Consider the following 16,212-nt stretch of genomic DNA (forward strand, 5'->3'; position numbering starts at 1 on the left):
TTGCTCTTTATTTATTTTTAAAAAAACCTTTATTTTGCCAGCCAATGCATTCTTATGCGCACTTAGCTTTACTAATTCCTTTTCAACTTTCGCCTTGCACTATTTATACTATTGTGGTTGTGGGTATGTTTGCTGAGCTGGGAAGTTGATTTGCTGACATTTTGCCCCTTGTCTAGGTGACATCTTCTGTGCTTTGGAGCTTCCTGTGAAACACTGCTGTACTGTCTCTTCTGGAATTTATTTGGCTCAGTTTCTGCTGTAGTGGCCAGTCTAGGTCAATGTGCATGATGATGGAGTCCACGGCTGAGTGCCATGCTTCTAGAAATTCTCTGACTGTGCTATGTTTAGCTTGCCCTATGTTGTCCCAGTCAAATGTGGTTCTTGTCCTCTGTGTGTATGTCTATTAGTGACAGCTGGTCATGGCGTTTAGTGGCTAGTTGGTGTTTGTGGATGCGGATTGCTATAGTGTTTCGTGCAGTCTTTGCATGGAATCCTGTAAATTACATCAGTCTTACACATGATAGGGTCTTTTGTTTTGGTGAGCTGTTGCCCAAGCATGGCTGTCGGTTTATGGGCCGTTATGGATCCCATTGGGCAGAGAAGTCTGGCTGTTAGTTCCAAAATGCTTTTTTTATATAAGGTAGCGTGGTTAGTGTGTTGGGTCATGGCATGTCCTCATTGCGTTGTCTGTCTGTTAGGCATGTGCGGATGAAGTTGGGAATTTCGTTCTTGGCGAATATTCTGTAGAAATGGTGTTCTTCTTCTTCCCTTCATAGGTCGGGAGTGCTGCAGTGTGTTGCAGCCCTTTTGAAGAAAGTACTAATGCAGCTTCTCTTGTGTATGCATTCATCATTCTGTGTTGTTTGTACCATCACATCCAGGAATGGGAGTACAAAGTTAAAAATCACACAACACCAGGTTATAGTCCAACAGGTTTAATTGGAAGCACACTAGCTTTCGGAGCAATGCTCCTCATCAGGTGATGAAGGAGTGTCGCTCCGAAAGCTAGTGTGCTTCCAATTAAACCTGTTGGACTATAACCTGGTGTTGTGTGATTTTTAACTTTGTACACCTCAATCCAACACCAGCATCTCCAAATCAGGAATGGGAGTGGTTTCCTCCTCTCTTGTAAATCTGATCCCTGTGAGTATGGTGTTGATAATCTGGTGTGCGTTCTCGATTTCTGTTCTCTTAATGTTCTCTCCAACAAAAACTACAACATCTTATTAGCGGATCTAAACGCTCCATACAATCATGACAAGAATTCTTAGACAACATCAAGAACATAAACATAGACAAGAACAAAGCAATGGTCTCATTTGATGTAACGGCACTGTCGGGGATGAAATGAATGATGAAGTGGGTGATTCGCTCGTAGTGGTCCAATTTAGAAGAACAATGAATCATGCCACACAAACCTCGAGTTATTGACTGTTTATTCGTGAGCTCATGGGAAGAGACAAGTCGACCCAATGGTCACAAGTCACTCCGACGAGATACAGAGAGTTGCATGATTGTATAGGTTACAATCATTTAACAATTACCAACTGTTAATTGCAGTATGATGAGTAAGTAGACACTTTGCCCAGTCACTAGCCCCAGTCACATAGTGTCTGGACAGTGCTAGTTAGTATCTGATAAGCAAGTGTTAGTATTACAATAGATTCTTGGAAAAGAAGAACATTCCCATGCTGGGAAAGAGTTTCACAATCATGTGTTAGTACAGCTACAAGGTCAACCAACTCACTGAGCCTGGGAATGTACAAGCTTAACAAGCAGACTCTAATATGAGATTTAAAATTGTTTCCAGGCTTTTAACATGTGACAAGATGGCTGCTTTGGTTATAACAAATCTCCCACAGGCACGGTTCACTTCAATTGACAAAACTCCAGCCAGAGGGACAATAGCCAACTTCCTGGACAGGCAGAACAGACAACATTACGGGGAACCTATCAACAAGGACTGGATACTCAAACTACTAGACCTGTGCTTGACAACACACTTCACATTCAACAACCAAACATGAACAGATCAATGGAACACCTACAGGCTCACCCACCTCTGGGCTCATAGGAGAAGCAGTGATGCAAAGATTGGAACAAACAGCCCTATCACAAATCCAATCCAAACTCTGGATCAGATATGTAGACAACACTTTTGTTATCATTAAGAGAACAGAAATCGAGAACACACGCCGGATTATCAACACCATACTCATAGGGATCAGATTTATGAGAAAGGAAGAAACTAACAATCAACTGTTATTCCTGGGTGTGATAGTACAAACAACACAGAATGGTGAATGCACCACAAAAGTGTACAGGAAAGCCACATACATGGACCAGGTCCTGAACTACAACAGCAACCACCCTAACACACACAAGAGAACCTGCATTAGTACTTTCTTCAAAAGGGCTGCAACACACTGCAGTACTCCCAACCTATGAACGCAAGAAGAAGAACACCATCTCTACAGAATATTCGCCAAGAATGGATATCCCTGCAACTTCATCCACACATGCCTAACAGATGTACTTCTGAGGCTGTAGAAGGTTCTGGTCGGGGAACATTTGGAGTACTGTGCGTAGTTTTGGGCCTCATATCTCAAGAAAGATATCTTGGCCCTGGAGCATGTTCACAGGAGGTTCACGAGAATGGTCCCAGCTTAACATACGAGGAACGTTTGAGGTCTTTACTCGATAGAGTTTAGAAGGGTGAGGGGGGAATCTCATTGAAACATACAGAATATTGAAAGGCCTGGACAGAGTAGATGTTGGGAAGATGTCTCTATTGGTCAGGGAGACTAAGATATGAGGACGCAACCTTACAGTAAAGGGAAGACCTTTTAGAACGGAGATAAGAAGTAATGTCTTCAGCCAGAGAGTGGTGAACCTATGGAATTCATTGCCACAGAAGGCTGTTGAGGCCAGGTCATTGAGTATATTTAAGATGGACATAGATGGGTTCTTGAGCATCGAGAGAGAGAGCATGGTCTGAAAGCACAGTGTCCTGAACAAGGTAAAAATGTAACGCTTGGTCGAAACAAATACCTGGAGTTGTGTTGCCATGGAACAAAAACAAATTCAAATTCGGCCAGTTTAAATTATGCTTCAGAGACCAAATCCAATCGAATTTGAATTTTACTGTTTGAGAGGACATCAAACCGATCAAATGATCTGATGTTTTGAGGTATAAAGCCAAACAGTTAGGGGGAGAACTACAAAGAGCTGCCAAGAACCAACAGACTGCGAGCAGAATGACTCTCTGAAAGGTATCCATCTAAAAGAAATTCGTGCAGCAGAACACCAAAGTCGACTTAGAGGAATCTACAGAGAAAGTTCAATATCTGAAGACTATCCCTGGGTTTGAAATTGATGTTACCGTAAATTTAAGATGGAATTTATCGGATCAGTATTATAGAGTGGGAGGTAAAAGATAGGTTTAAGACAAAGGAGTTGTAAGTAGTTGTTGGTTTTAGTGTTCTCTGTTGGACTTAAGAATAAAATTGTTAATTTTGTTTACTTAAAATGGTGACCTCTGGGATAGTTTTTTGCCTCTCAAAATTTAACAGATTGCGGTGCGCGGTACACCTCTCTGTGTGTCGGGTTTAAAATTAGCCGGGGGGGGGGTTTACCCCGTGTCGTAACAATATATTGCAAATAACTGTGGTCCCAGCACTGTGACACACCATTTCAGGTTGCCATACCTTTTATCCCGACTCTCTGAATTCTGTTAGTTAGCTCATCTTCTTTCATGCTAACATACTCCTCCAAAACCATGGGGTCTTAACTTAAGCAGCTTCATGTTTGAAATCTTATTGAATGTCTTTTGGAAATGCAAGTGTATTACATCAACTGGTTCTCTTTTAATCTCTTCTGTAACGTCCTCAAAGAATTCAAGTAAATTTGTCTAGTATCATTTCCCTTCATGAAGCCATGCTGACACTGCATGATTTCATTATATATTACATACTTACCTGGCCTATCTTTCCTCTGCCTTCTAGACTCACTGACTAGGATTTTAACGTCTAATCCCTCTCATTGTCTCACCTCTCTGCACTACTGCCAAGATACTACCCCCTACCAATCTCATTTCAATCCATCCTAATGGTATTGGTAAACCTCCATGTGAGGATGCTGGTCCTATTCCTTTTCAGGCGAATCCCATCCAGCTTTTACAGAATACACTTATCCCAAAAATGGCCCCAATGTCTCAGGAATCTGAAGCTCTCCCTGTTGCACCATCTCTTCAGTCACACCTTCATCTGCTCTACCCCAAAGAGAATGTTAATTCAAACTGCTTAATCATTCTTCATAAGACAACTCTCTATAGCTTAAGAATCAGTCTCCTGAATCTTCTCAAAACTGTTCTGAATGCAAGTCTATCCCACTGAGCAAGATACCAAAAGAATACACAGTACACCATATGTGGTCTCACCAATGCCCTGTAGAGTTGTAGCAATACTTACCTCGTGTTATGGTGGGTGGGAAATTCAAGTATTGAGCTCAATGTTCAGCCATGCCCATACTGAATGGCAGAGGAGACTCAAGGGGTTGAATGGCCTTCTACGCTTCTATACCACAGCTGTGCATTAAATGTTTTTTCAAAACTGAACCTATTACCCTTACAGATTCTTTGTATCTTCCTCACAATTTGCTTTCCTATGTTTGTATCATCAGCAAATCTGGCAACAACACAGTTCATCTAACTCATTCATATAGATTGTCAGCTGTTTGCCAACATGAAAATAATCCATTTATCCCAACACGGTTTCCTGTTAGCTAACCAATCCTCCATCCATACTGATATTATCACCCCAACACCATCTTCTGCAATAAAAGCTTCTGTTGCACTTTTTGGCAATCCAAGTACATTCCATGCCTTTTACCCATACCACTTGTGACATCTTTAAAGTACTGTGATGAATTTGTCAAATATGATTCCCTTTTCACAAAACTTTGCTAAATGCCCAAAATCTGTAGAATTCTCATTTATGAAACATTACAAATATGCATACTTGAAGAGATCAGGAATTATAAATCCGCAAACCTTCCTGGGCCGCTCAGTTGGTGGGGGATCCTCAACCGATGCCTCAATTTCACTGGCTGGAATCCATGTATCATAACTAGAGGAACATAACACAGGAATAAATGCAACACCGTAATGGAGCAGACTTGGCCGCAGGCTAACATTATCAGGCAAATTTCTTGTAATAATATTATTACGATTCAACAATATTATTAAAACATGAAAATCTCTCGGTTCCAACCTCTAGATTGCTGTTCTGAACAACGCTTCATCAGAATTTGGATAAATACTAACTGAGTTAAGTTGGTCCGAAATGAATTCCATTAAAGAATTAAAAACAGCCACAAAGTTCTGATCAATTTACATTTCTTTATAACACAAACCTGTACAGTTATTCATTTAATTATTGAAAAGATATTTGAAACATAACTTTGCAGACAAGTGACACAATGAAATCGACTGAGATGAACTGTGTCCTTTAAAATGTAATGCTTGGATTGGTGAGTATTGGAAGTAGTGTTTAGCAACACCTAGAAAAAGTAATTGATGCGACAACAGTATGATCACAGGAGCAAGCAACAAAAGTAGGCCACTCTGCCCTTAAGCTTGCTTAAGGTCATGGCCGATCCGAATTTAACCTGAACTCTACATTCCTGCATATGTCTGATTACATTTCATCCCTTTGGTAATCAAGAATTTATTACCTCGCCCTTAAAAATATATAAAGATTCCACACCCTACTGCCTTTTGAGGAAGGGAATTCTAAGATTCTCAACGCTCTGAGAAAAAATAAGGTTTCCTTATCTTTGTTTAAATAGATCTCTCTTTATTTTTAAAACTATGATTCCCTAGTTCTAGATTCTCCCACATGACAAAACGTGCTTTCAACATGCAACCAATTAAGTCCTCTAAGAATCTTAAAGGTTTTGGTTAAGTCACCTCTAACTCTTCTAAACACCAGATAACACCTGCCTTGCCTTTCCTCAGAAGACAATTCACTCGTTCCAGGTATTAGTCGAGAAAACATTCTCTGACTGCTTCAAGTGATTAACATCCTTCTATAAATACGATGACTAGTACTATACACAATACTCCAGATGAGGTCTCAGCAATGCCCTCTATAACTGAAGTATCACCTTCCGACTTTTGGCTTCAATTCCCCTCACAACAGTATTAGCTAACACAATTGTATTAGCTTTCCTAATTACTTGCTGTACTTGCATACTAATCTTCTGCGATTCATTAACTAGGACACCCAGGTCTTGCTGCATTTTAGAACTCTGCAACCTCTCACCATTTAGAGAATGTGCTTTTTAAAAAAATATTTCTGCTAAAATAGACAATTTCACACTTTCTCACATTGTCCTCCATTTGCCAGCTCTTTGCCCACTTATCTAACCTATCAATACCCTTTATAGTCTCATGTCCTCTGCACAACTCACACCTGAATCTTTATGTATTGTGGCTCTAGCACGGCACCTGTGGCACACCACTAGTGACATCCTGTCAGCCTGACAAAGATCCACTTATTCGTACTCTTTGCTTCCTGTTAGCCACTCAATCTTCTCTCCATTCTAATACATTACCCCTACACCATGAACTTTAATTTTCTGCAATAGTCTTTGATGTAGTGCCTTATTAAGTGCCTTCTGGAAATCTAAATAATTAACATGTTTTTAATTCCTTTATAATAATTTCTCCTTGCCTCTTAAATCTCAGCAAACAGTTTATTCCAGGAAAGAGCTATTGCTGATGTTTTCAATCCCTGAACATTTAACGTTTTTAAGTCTACAGTACACACGTCTTCCCTTTTTGGAAAAAAAAGTTACATTAGGTATTTGGAAAATTAAAACCATTGGCAGATTACTAATTCTCCAGACTAATTTTTTTATAGGATTAATACTTACTTTGTTAAGTCCTTTCTTTTTTTAAATACGAGGAAACTTTTCCTATCTTAAGTTTTGCCCTTTTTATCTTTAGTCTTTATCTGTTGATCTGCTCTTGGATCTGCATTCTCTTGTCCCTTCCTGTCATTGTCTGCTTATCATTTCCCACATTAATTCCTTTACCTGTTGCATTTCCCCCACACTTTAATTCACCACAACTTCCCAAATTTGGGTCTTTGCCTCCACTATTGAGTTTAAATTCCACTCTACTTCCCTAGTTATGTGGTTCGCAAGAATACCAGCCCCAGCACAGTTCAGGTATAGACCACTCCACTGGTACAGATCCCAATCTAGAACATAGAACAATACAGCACAGAACAGGCCCTTCAGCCCTCGATGTTGTGCCGACCTGTGAACTATTCTCAGCTCGTCCCCCTACACTATTCCAAAATCATCCACGTGTTTATCCAAGGATTGTTTAAATCTCCCTAATGTGGCTAAGTTAACTACATTAGGAGGTAGGGCATTCCATGCCCTTACCACTCTCTGCGTAAAGAACCTGCCTTTGACATCTGTCTTAAATCTATCACCTCTCAATTTGTAGTTATGCCCCCTCGTACACGCGGACATCATCATCCTCGGAAAAAGCCTTTCACTGTCTACCCTATCTAATCCTCTGATCATCTTGTATGTCTCTATCAAATCCCCTCTAAGCCTTCTTCTTGCCAATGAGAACAGGTTCAAGTCTCTCAGCCTTTCCTCATAAGATCTTCCCTCCACACCACGCAATATCCTGGTAAATCTCCTCTGCACTTTTCCAATGCTTCCACATCCTTCCCGAAATATGGGGACCAGAATTGTACATAATATTCCAAGTGTGGCCGCACCAGCGTTTTATCTAGTTGCAGCATAATATTGTGGCTCCGGAAGTCAATCCCTCTACAAATGAAACCTAACACACCGTATGCCTTCTTAACAGCACTATCCACCTGGGTGGCAACTTTCAGGGATCTATGTACATGGACTCCAAGATCCCTCTGCACATCCACACTACCAAGAATCTTTCCATCGACCCAGTACTCTGCCTTCCTGTTTTTCTTCCCAAAGTGCATCACCTCACACTTAGCTGCATTGAACTCCATTTGCCACTTCTCAGCCCAATTCAGCAGTTTATCCAAGTCCCCCTGCAACCTGTAACATTCTTCCAAACTGTCCACTACTCCACCGACTTTAGTGTCGTCTGCAAATTTACTAATCCATCCACCTATGCCTGCGTCTAAGTCATTTATAAAAATGACAAACAGCAGTGGTCCCAAAACAGACCCTTGTGGCACACCACTAGTAACCACTTTCCCAAGCATTGGCACCAGTGCTCCATGAACTGGAACTCACTTCTACCATACCAGTCTTTCAATCAAGCAATCATCTCTGTAATCTTATTTACTCTCTACCAATTGCTAGCGAAGACTCAATAGATGAATGCTCTCCCTGTGTCACTGTATTAATAGTCTCTGATTATATAACTGAGCTAAGGTAAACTGTACTAACTTTTCCTCCAAACTTTTTCTGTAGCATAGACATGGCTACTTTAATCTAACATGCAACTGAAAGCTAGATACTTACCTGTCAGGACAATAACCCCAATGTAGGAGGACCTGCTTCTCTCGCTTCATTATTGGCCGCACCCACTCTTCTGGAAGAGAATTGACATGTTAGAGACTATGACTAACATTTAATCTGTCCAAAAAAAAGGCACGTTTTATTTCAGGGCTCAAAATACTCAGGAGTGCATTCACCTCTAGAAGGCACCAAAATATCTGAGAAAATCCAATCGGGATGGGTGTGACTAGGGAAAATTGTTACTGTAAGCAGAATTCAGAATTGGTGAGGAGCCGTTCCATGAACCACAGGCTAGTTCTCACCCATGCTTAGTTGTGAGCAGCAAACATGGCAGAGGAACAGCAAGCTCTGAAGGAAAATCAATGAGAAATTTGTTATCGTAAATGCCACTAAATTGGTTAGCACCAATCTTCCTGTCTTCACTCGTTGGTTATGTAAATATCTCCTTTTATTTAAGAACTTGTACTTACAAGGAAGGCCTTGCAAGGTCTCCTTTCAAAAGTGCCATAAACTTCTTCACTGAAACTCAATTCAACCTCTGCAGACCTTGCAAATCTCTGCCCCCATCTCCACACCTACCTCCCTGATAATCTGTCTCATTTCCAACAATTCTTATCTGATCTAGTCTGCATGGTATTCCAGGCCCACAGCAATGTGGTTGACTCTTAACTGTCCTCTGGGTAATTAGGGATAGGCAATAAATGCTGCCCTAACCAGCAATGCCCACATCCCATGAATGAGTTTTTAAAAAAACTCTGCTCCCCAAATCCCATTTTCCATCAAGTCCTGGTCACTGAAATTTATTGACATGTCCTGGCCCTGCTCCTCCAGCATCACAGTTTGAAATGCTCATCATTTATGATGTTGTTTCTCTCATCTCTGTAACCCCAAACCCTACAAGTTTTCTATGAACTTTATTTCTCAGGCTCTGTCTGCTTACTCACTCCACTCCTTTGCCCTATCATTCGCAGTTGGGTTGTCAGCCAACAAGGTCCCTTATTCTGAAATTTATAAACCCCAGGGCAACACAAAGAAAATTAAATATTTAAAAGAACATAATTGAACTTGTACATCTTGTTGTCTCATGAATGTTATAATGAAATGCCCCTGCCTTACCCCAAAGACTTAGGTTTGTTGTTGATACTCAGGAGGAAAGGGGGGGGGGGGGGGGGGGGGGGGGGGTGGAGCCTCATGAGATGCAGCAGAGTCAGTTACTACTTAAATACAATGTAACTCATCAGGGACACCACCTCTTCCTAGGATATGCAATAGAGAGACAGATAGTCCCTCAGAATGAGGATGACGCTTGCTGATGGCAAGGTCCTATGTGTGGAGTCTATGACGTGAAGAGGTTGTTACGCTCCAGCTCCCACATGGTTCTGGGAGACCAGGATACTCTCCTGCTCTTACTGCCTGCCATAGGTTTATCAGTAGGATTTACAGATCAACCTGTTTGAATTGTGCTATGACACAATTTCAATGGCCCGTAAGTCCAAAGGTGGGATTTGAATCCAGAGCATCTGGCCCAGATGCAGGGAAGCATCACAAGATCTCCCAAGCAGCACAGGCAAAATCAGGATTTTCCTGAAAAATCCTACATTAAGTAGAGTGCACAACAGCAAAGGGGACAGCAGTGTAACTGACCAGCTACAAGATAGCCTGAGGTTAAAGCAGCTGGCCGTATTGTTTTCTCTTTGGTTGTAAAGATGATCTCTATCCTCAGATCCTGAGGCAGAGGGTAACATCAGGCAGTCACAGGGACTGACTTATCAATGAACACCAGGACAGTACTCTGCTCAATGATTTTCCCATTTTGCCAAACAAGGTACAGGATGTGATCAACAGCATCTACATTGAATTGAAGGTGCCCACAGCACACACACAACCATGGTGAACGGATAAGCTTCCGTTTCCTCAATGTCCTGAAAACTCAATGACAACAATTCCTGCAGTTCAAACTTTGTAATTTCAACTCTAACTTCCATTGAAAATAATGTCAAAGGATTACTTCTGGATGGCAAAGTTTATAATCCTTGCTCCGATGGATAATGATCCCAGATAGAGTGGCCCAAACATTAACAGAGAGGAATCACAATGAGGTGTTCATTGATGAAACGTTTTGTGTGTGAAAAACACATTTTCAATGCCTGAAGAGGTCAGACTGAATGCTGCAGTATCCTCCAGGTTGCCTGCCCAGAATCATTAGACCCATCACAACTTCAAACCTTTGGTTGTTACAGTTGGCAGATCAGCAGAATCACCACTGCTCTCAGCAGTCCTTGGTGATTGCTACAAGGGCTATCCCAACACAGATTACCTCCACAGTCTTCACTTCTGTGTAACACCACCCACTTTTTACAAAGCATTCTGATCCCCTCTGTGGCCAATCTACAACCAGTGCCAAAGAAACTATCTTCCTTAACTACAATTCAACGTCAGCTTGTATAATAAATCAGCTGCAGTACATAAATCCATACGTTCCTTCATGACTGTCACCTCCATGAATAAGTATATGCAATACGGTTAGTGGACAATTCCTTTTCATGTAATAATAGCAGACAAATACCCTGGTGTTTCTTAACACTGTACTTCCCTTGGTTACTTACACATGCCCTTCTATCACCTACTCTTGAGCTCTTCCCAGTATAACTGGGGGTCTGGATCATGACAGATGACTTTTTCCTCAAATGCTGTATCAAAGGTTTGTGGAACTCAGATGATCCTTGAAACACAGCAGCTTCCTCTGGCTAGGGAACCACTACAGGTCACACGTCTGGAGCATAGTGCTGGTATTGTTAGAAAGGAACACGGTCAGTGTGAGACCTCAGAAGAGTGAGGCAAAGGCCGAGTGAGTATACTGTTGGAAATCTGGCTCAAAGTGGAAATTTGGTGCACCAAACTCTCCAGAGCAAGAGGAAAGTGGGAGGGGATAAAAGGTGTGGTTCAAGAGCTGACTTGCAGTGAGACAGCAACTGAGTTAGAAACCACAGTGTGATGAGAGTACAGGGAAAGAAACTGATTGGTCAGCAGGATTAGTGAACATATCCAGGTTTTAAAATAAAACTCAGTTCTTCAGTCTGTGCTTAGGTCTCTAGCGTTTTTCTTCTTCTCTTAAAAATAACTGAAGTACAAGGTTGATACACATGACTTATTTCTTTTCATAAAATCAAAACATGATTAGTAATTTATTTATAAATTAAATCAAATATGATAGTGATGACAAGATGGGCGATTTGTTGCTAATTCAATGTGTGGGAGCTAACGGACACGAATATGACCTAGAGGTAATACATCTGTCTGCAGCTTGAGGAACTTTGGATCATAGTTGAGGAACCAGAGTCTGAAATGCAGACATTGGGCTACGTCCAGACAGTGGTCACACCCTTGAGACTGGGTCATTCAAAATTAATCTGGGATCAGAGAGAGGATGGTGTGACTGTGTGCGAGTCAGATAGGACTTAAGACATATTGCCACATGCACATAATAATTAGTGATAAGTGTTTTTTCACGTGTTATACGTGAAGTGTCGCCATGTTCCAGCGCCATCTTGAAAAACTTACTGCAATAGAATTCATCTTTCACTCTTCTGCTTGTTCCTCATCTGCTGCTCCACCAGTTGCTGGTTGACATCAGCCAGAATCTCTGAAACGGGCTCTGGGGTCTCAGTTACAGGCCTCCGCCACTGTCACAATTGCAATTACCACATCTGAACTGGAGCCACAGGCCTGGGAATGCACGGGTTCCGTACCTACTGTTCCTCATCCATCACTCCTCCAGATGCTTCTACCTGCCATAGGTCAATGGGGTCCTCCATCCCTTTTGCCAACGCTACGGCTCCTTCATGCATCTTGGGCCTAGGCATGGACCCGGAGCCTCAGCTCAGCCTGCGAGTTTGGGCTGGGAGAGTCAGTCCTGGACCTGCTTCTCACTTGCTGGGAGACCCGAGGTTGGGGTGGAGCAGTGTCTGGCTCGACTTGGCGCTACTGCTGCAGGAGGCCTCCCCCTTCACCTGCTATTCTCCAGGCTTTAAAGAAAAGGAAAAAAAAAAGAGCAAAAGCAAAAAGAAGAAAGAAAAGTGAAAGAAAGCAGATGGGAGTGGACGAGCCCTGGGCTCAGTCCTGCTACTGCAGCACCATCTTGAACATTTAGGGGGTTAAAAAATCAGGAGCTTCAGCCCTTGCAGTTGTCCAGTGGTTATGAGGTTCTTGCAAGCTGCACAGATGAGAGTGGGGACTGAAGGGAGGATGAGTAAACTGACCATGGCACCTTAGTACAAGGAGCCATTCAAGTGAGAGAAGAAATAGGAATGTAGTAGTGGTAGCAAACAGTAATAATTAAGGGGTTAGATGCTGTTCTTTGAAGCCATAAACGTGAGCCCCAAAAGCTGTGTTGCTTGCCAGGCACCAGGGTTAAGAACATCTCCTTAAGGCTGCAGTAGAACCTGGAGAGGAAGGGGAGGGATCCAGTCGCCGTCATTCACTGTGGTAGCAACATTGGTAGGACGAGAAAAGAGGTTCTGCTGAAAGCCTTTGAATAATTAGGAGCTAAATTAGAAAGCAGAATGTCCAAAGTAATAATCTCTGGATTACTACCTGAGCCACAAGCAAACTGGCATAGAGTAAATAAAGTCAAGGAGTTAGTTGTATATCATTGATGAGTATTTTCGAATACCACACACAATTCTGGTCAGCCTTCTATAGGAAAGATGTTGCTGAACTTGAAAGGCTTCAGAAGAGATTTACAAGGACGTTGCTGGGACTGGAGGGCTCGACTTGTATGGACAGGCTGAATACGCCGGGATTTCTTTCCCCTGGAGCGTTGGATGCTGAGGGGTAAACCTTACAGAAGTTTATAAAATTATGAGGGACATGAATAGGGTGAATAGCCACAGTCTTTTTCCCAGGTTGGGAGTGGGGGGGGGGGGGGGGGGGGGTCCAAAACTAGACGGCACAGGCTGAAGGTGAGAGAGGAAAGATTTAAAGAGGACCTAAGGAGCAACTTTTTCATGCAGAGGGTGGTTTGTGTACGGAATGATCTGTCAGAGGAAGTGGAAGTGGATACACTTACAACATCTAAAAGGCATCTGGATGGGTACATGGATAAGAAAGGTTGAGGGGGATATGGGCTAAATGCTGGTAAATGGGACTAAGCAAGACTGGGATGTCTGGTCGGTATGGACAGGTTGGACTGAAGGGTCCATGCTAAATGACACTATGAGTTAAATACATGGCTCAAACACTCGTGCGGAAGGAATGTCTTTCAGTCCATTGGATGATGGCACCACCACTGGGGTAGAAAACTGTTCTGTAGGGATGGGCTTCACATGACCTGTTCTGGGACCAGTGTCTAACAGCTGTAGAGAGAACTTTATTGTGGTTCTGTTCACTGAGCTGGGAATTTGTGTTGCAGACGTTTCGTCCCTTGTCTAGGTGACATCCTCAGTGCTTGGGAGCCTCTTGTGAAGCGCTTCTGTGGTGTTTCCTCCAGCATTTGTAGTGGTTTGTCTCTGCCGCTTCACAAACTTTGAAGAGAACTTTAAATTAGTTGGGGGGGGGTGATCCGATAATCTTCAACACCACTTTCCTGCCTTTTTCCTATAACCCTGGATTTCCTTACTGATTAAAAATCTGTCTATCTCAGCCATGATTTAAGTGAATAGCACAGCAGAGGTGATAGGCTGAATGGCCTACTTCTGCTCCGATGTCTTATGGTGTTTTGGTGTTAACGAGGGTTAATACACATTAACGTAGGGCTGGAAATGCTGGATGGGCTGGTATTATCTCTTCTCCCTTGTTACTGTTGCAATCAACTCACCATACCTTCCTCAGCGTCTTACTACTCCCTTGACCACCCTTCCCATCTTATGATGAATTTACAGAAGAGAAGCACAGAGGCTAAATAAGAGGTAATAATTGTCCCACTGAGATTAAGAAAGCAGAGAAACAGCTGGATATTCATATGTGTCTGTTTTATATGGCAGCCAATTAAGAGCTCAGCTGCTCACCTGGTGCTAGCAAGAATCCACCAACTTTCTCAACTCCCACAGAAAACGCAGAGTTGAATCCCATTCACTTTTAAAAGGATTTAAAAGTGGAGATAGCCCCTCAAGTCACTGGTCTCTGATGGACAAGCTGCACTGACTTCTCCTGCAAGAAGAGTTAATGAGGGGAATAGTATCAATTTGGGTGTATGTGCAAAGTGACTTGAGAAAGGTGAACTAAGAGATGTGGGGTATGAAAGTTTTGAGCTGGAAGTTAAGATCATCTGAATTTTAGAGTTGTGCTTCTAAGTAACTGGCATGAGGAGAGCTGTCTCAACATCGTGAAAAACCCCATTTCAGACAGGTGTGCTGTTGTGCAGGATGGATAAGGAAGAAATGGAGAGTGCCCACTATGTTATCTTGCCATCCTCAGGGAGGCTGTTATACCCTTTAAAAGACTTTGTTGGAGTAGGAGGATAAGAAGTGAGGGAACTGGTTCTCATTGCCAGTGGATTCTTCCTCCAGGTAATAACAGTCACATTGCTGGGAGGCTTATTAGCACTCACACCCAAGGGTCTGTGCCTCCTACCTTAGTGTGTGTCCTCATTCTGTACCATGACTTGTACTCTTTGGGTCTTTTATCCCAAAGACTTGAAAACAGATGGTAAGTGACTTGTAACATCTTTATTCACGTAATTTTTCATACAAAAGCTGCAAAGTGCTTGAGGGATAAATTTGATAACCTCAAAAGCAGATGTGAGGATTGCAATGCATGATTGACTCACATCCACTGATTCAAAGGCAGGCAGTAACTTTGTGTCTAATTTGGCAGCATTATGAAGTTGTTGCATGCAGCTAGCAACCACACAGATCACAAACCAATGGAGGACCCAGAATCATAACCTCATAACTACAGTTAAAGCTAGCCTGCATCATTGCTGTGAGCAGTGAGGTGATTAGTCTTAGTGGCATTAAAAACTGCACATGTTTCTCTGAAGCATGGTTGGAGATGGGGGAAAAGAGGCTGTTCGTTTGCGTGGGAGATGATATAAAATCCTTGGAACATATCAATCCAGAATAGGCGACACTAGATAGTGCAGCAGGCTAAGAGGACGGAAATAAGTAATAGAGTGGGTTGGTCAGGGCAAAGGGACATGGTGAGGGATTTGGGGAAGAGTATAGCAAAGTTAGGGTCGCACAATAAGCAAAAGGAGGAGGGACCAAGGATCTGGTTGGTTGTTTCTAGATAGGATATTATCCTATCAATCTAACCCTAACCCTACCACAATTTTCTGAAAGGTGGAAGCATCAAATATTGATTTTATTTAGAAGTAATATGAGCCAATTGAATAACTGTAATGTACATTTTTAACACATGATATAGCTCAGATGTTAGATCCAGAATTTCTAACTGTATTGGTTTTATATTTTTGTCTTATTAGATTTAAGTACAGGTCATTTTCATTTGAAGTCATCAATAAAAATTCAGGCTCCATCTAATGGCAGAAGCTGGTCGGTGCAGACAGAACAACTGACACTGACACATGTCTGCTACAGTGTGGAGCCCAAGATTTGATCATAAATTTGGAACTGCTGGCAGCAGAAAAAGCCAACACCAGAAGTATAAAGAATGCGCAGTGAAGAGGAACTGAGGGCAAGAATAGAAATTCAGGGCGAGCAAAAGTATGGTGAAAAT

At 42.2% G+C, this 16,212-nt stretch overlaps 1 protein-coding gene across 6 annotated transcripts in view; it reads right to left on the bottom strand.

Moving 5' to 3' along the window:
- LOC122543379 (SWI/SNF complex subunit SMARCC2-like) overlaps positions 1–16,212 on the bottom strand; it is a 157,167-nt gene that overhangs the window by 108,889 nt on the left and 32,066 nt on the right. For all 6 annotated transcript variants that reach the window (XM_043682053.2, XM_043682052.2, XM_043682055.2 and 3 more), the window contains exons 7-8: positions 8,539–8,608; positions 5,051–5,126 (exon numbers count right to left, since the gene is read on the bottom strand). In XM_043682053.2, the coding sequence (XP_043537988.2) occupies positions 5,051–5,126; positions 8,539–8,608 (146 nt within the window). The remainder of the gene's footprint in view (positions 1–5,050; positions 5,127–8,538; positions 8,609–16,212) is intronic.

This window comes from Chiloscyllium plagiosum, unplaced genomic scaffold (genome assembly GCF_037043375.1).
Source record: "Chiloscyllium plagiosum isolate Xiang-an unplaced genomic scaffold, Cpla_swu_hap1 HiC_scaffold_53X, whole genome shotgun sequence".
Lineage (NCBI taxonomy): Eukaryota > Metazoa > Chordata > Chondrichthyes > Orectolobiformes > Hemiscylliidae > Chiloscyllium > Chiloscyllium plagiosum.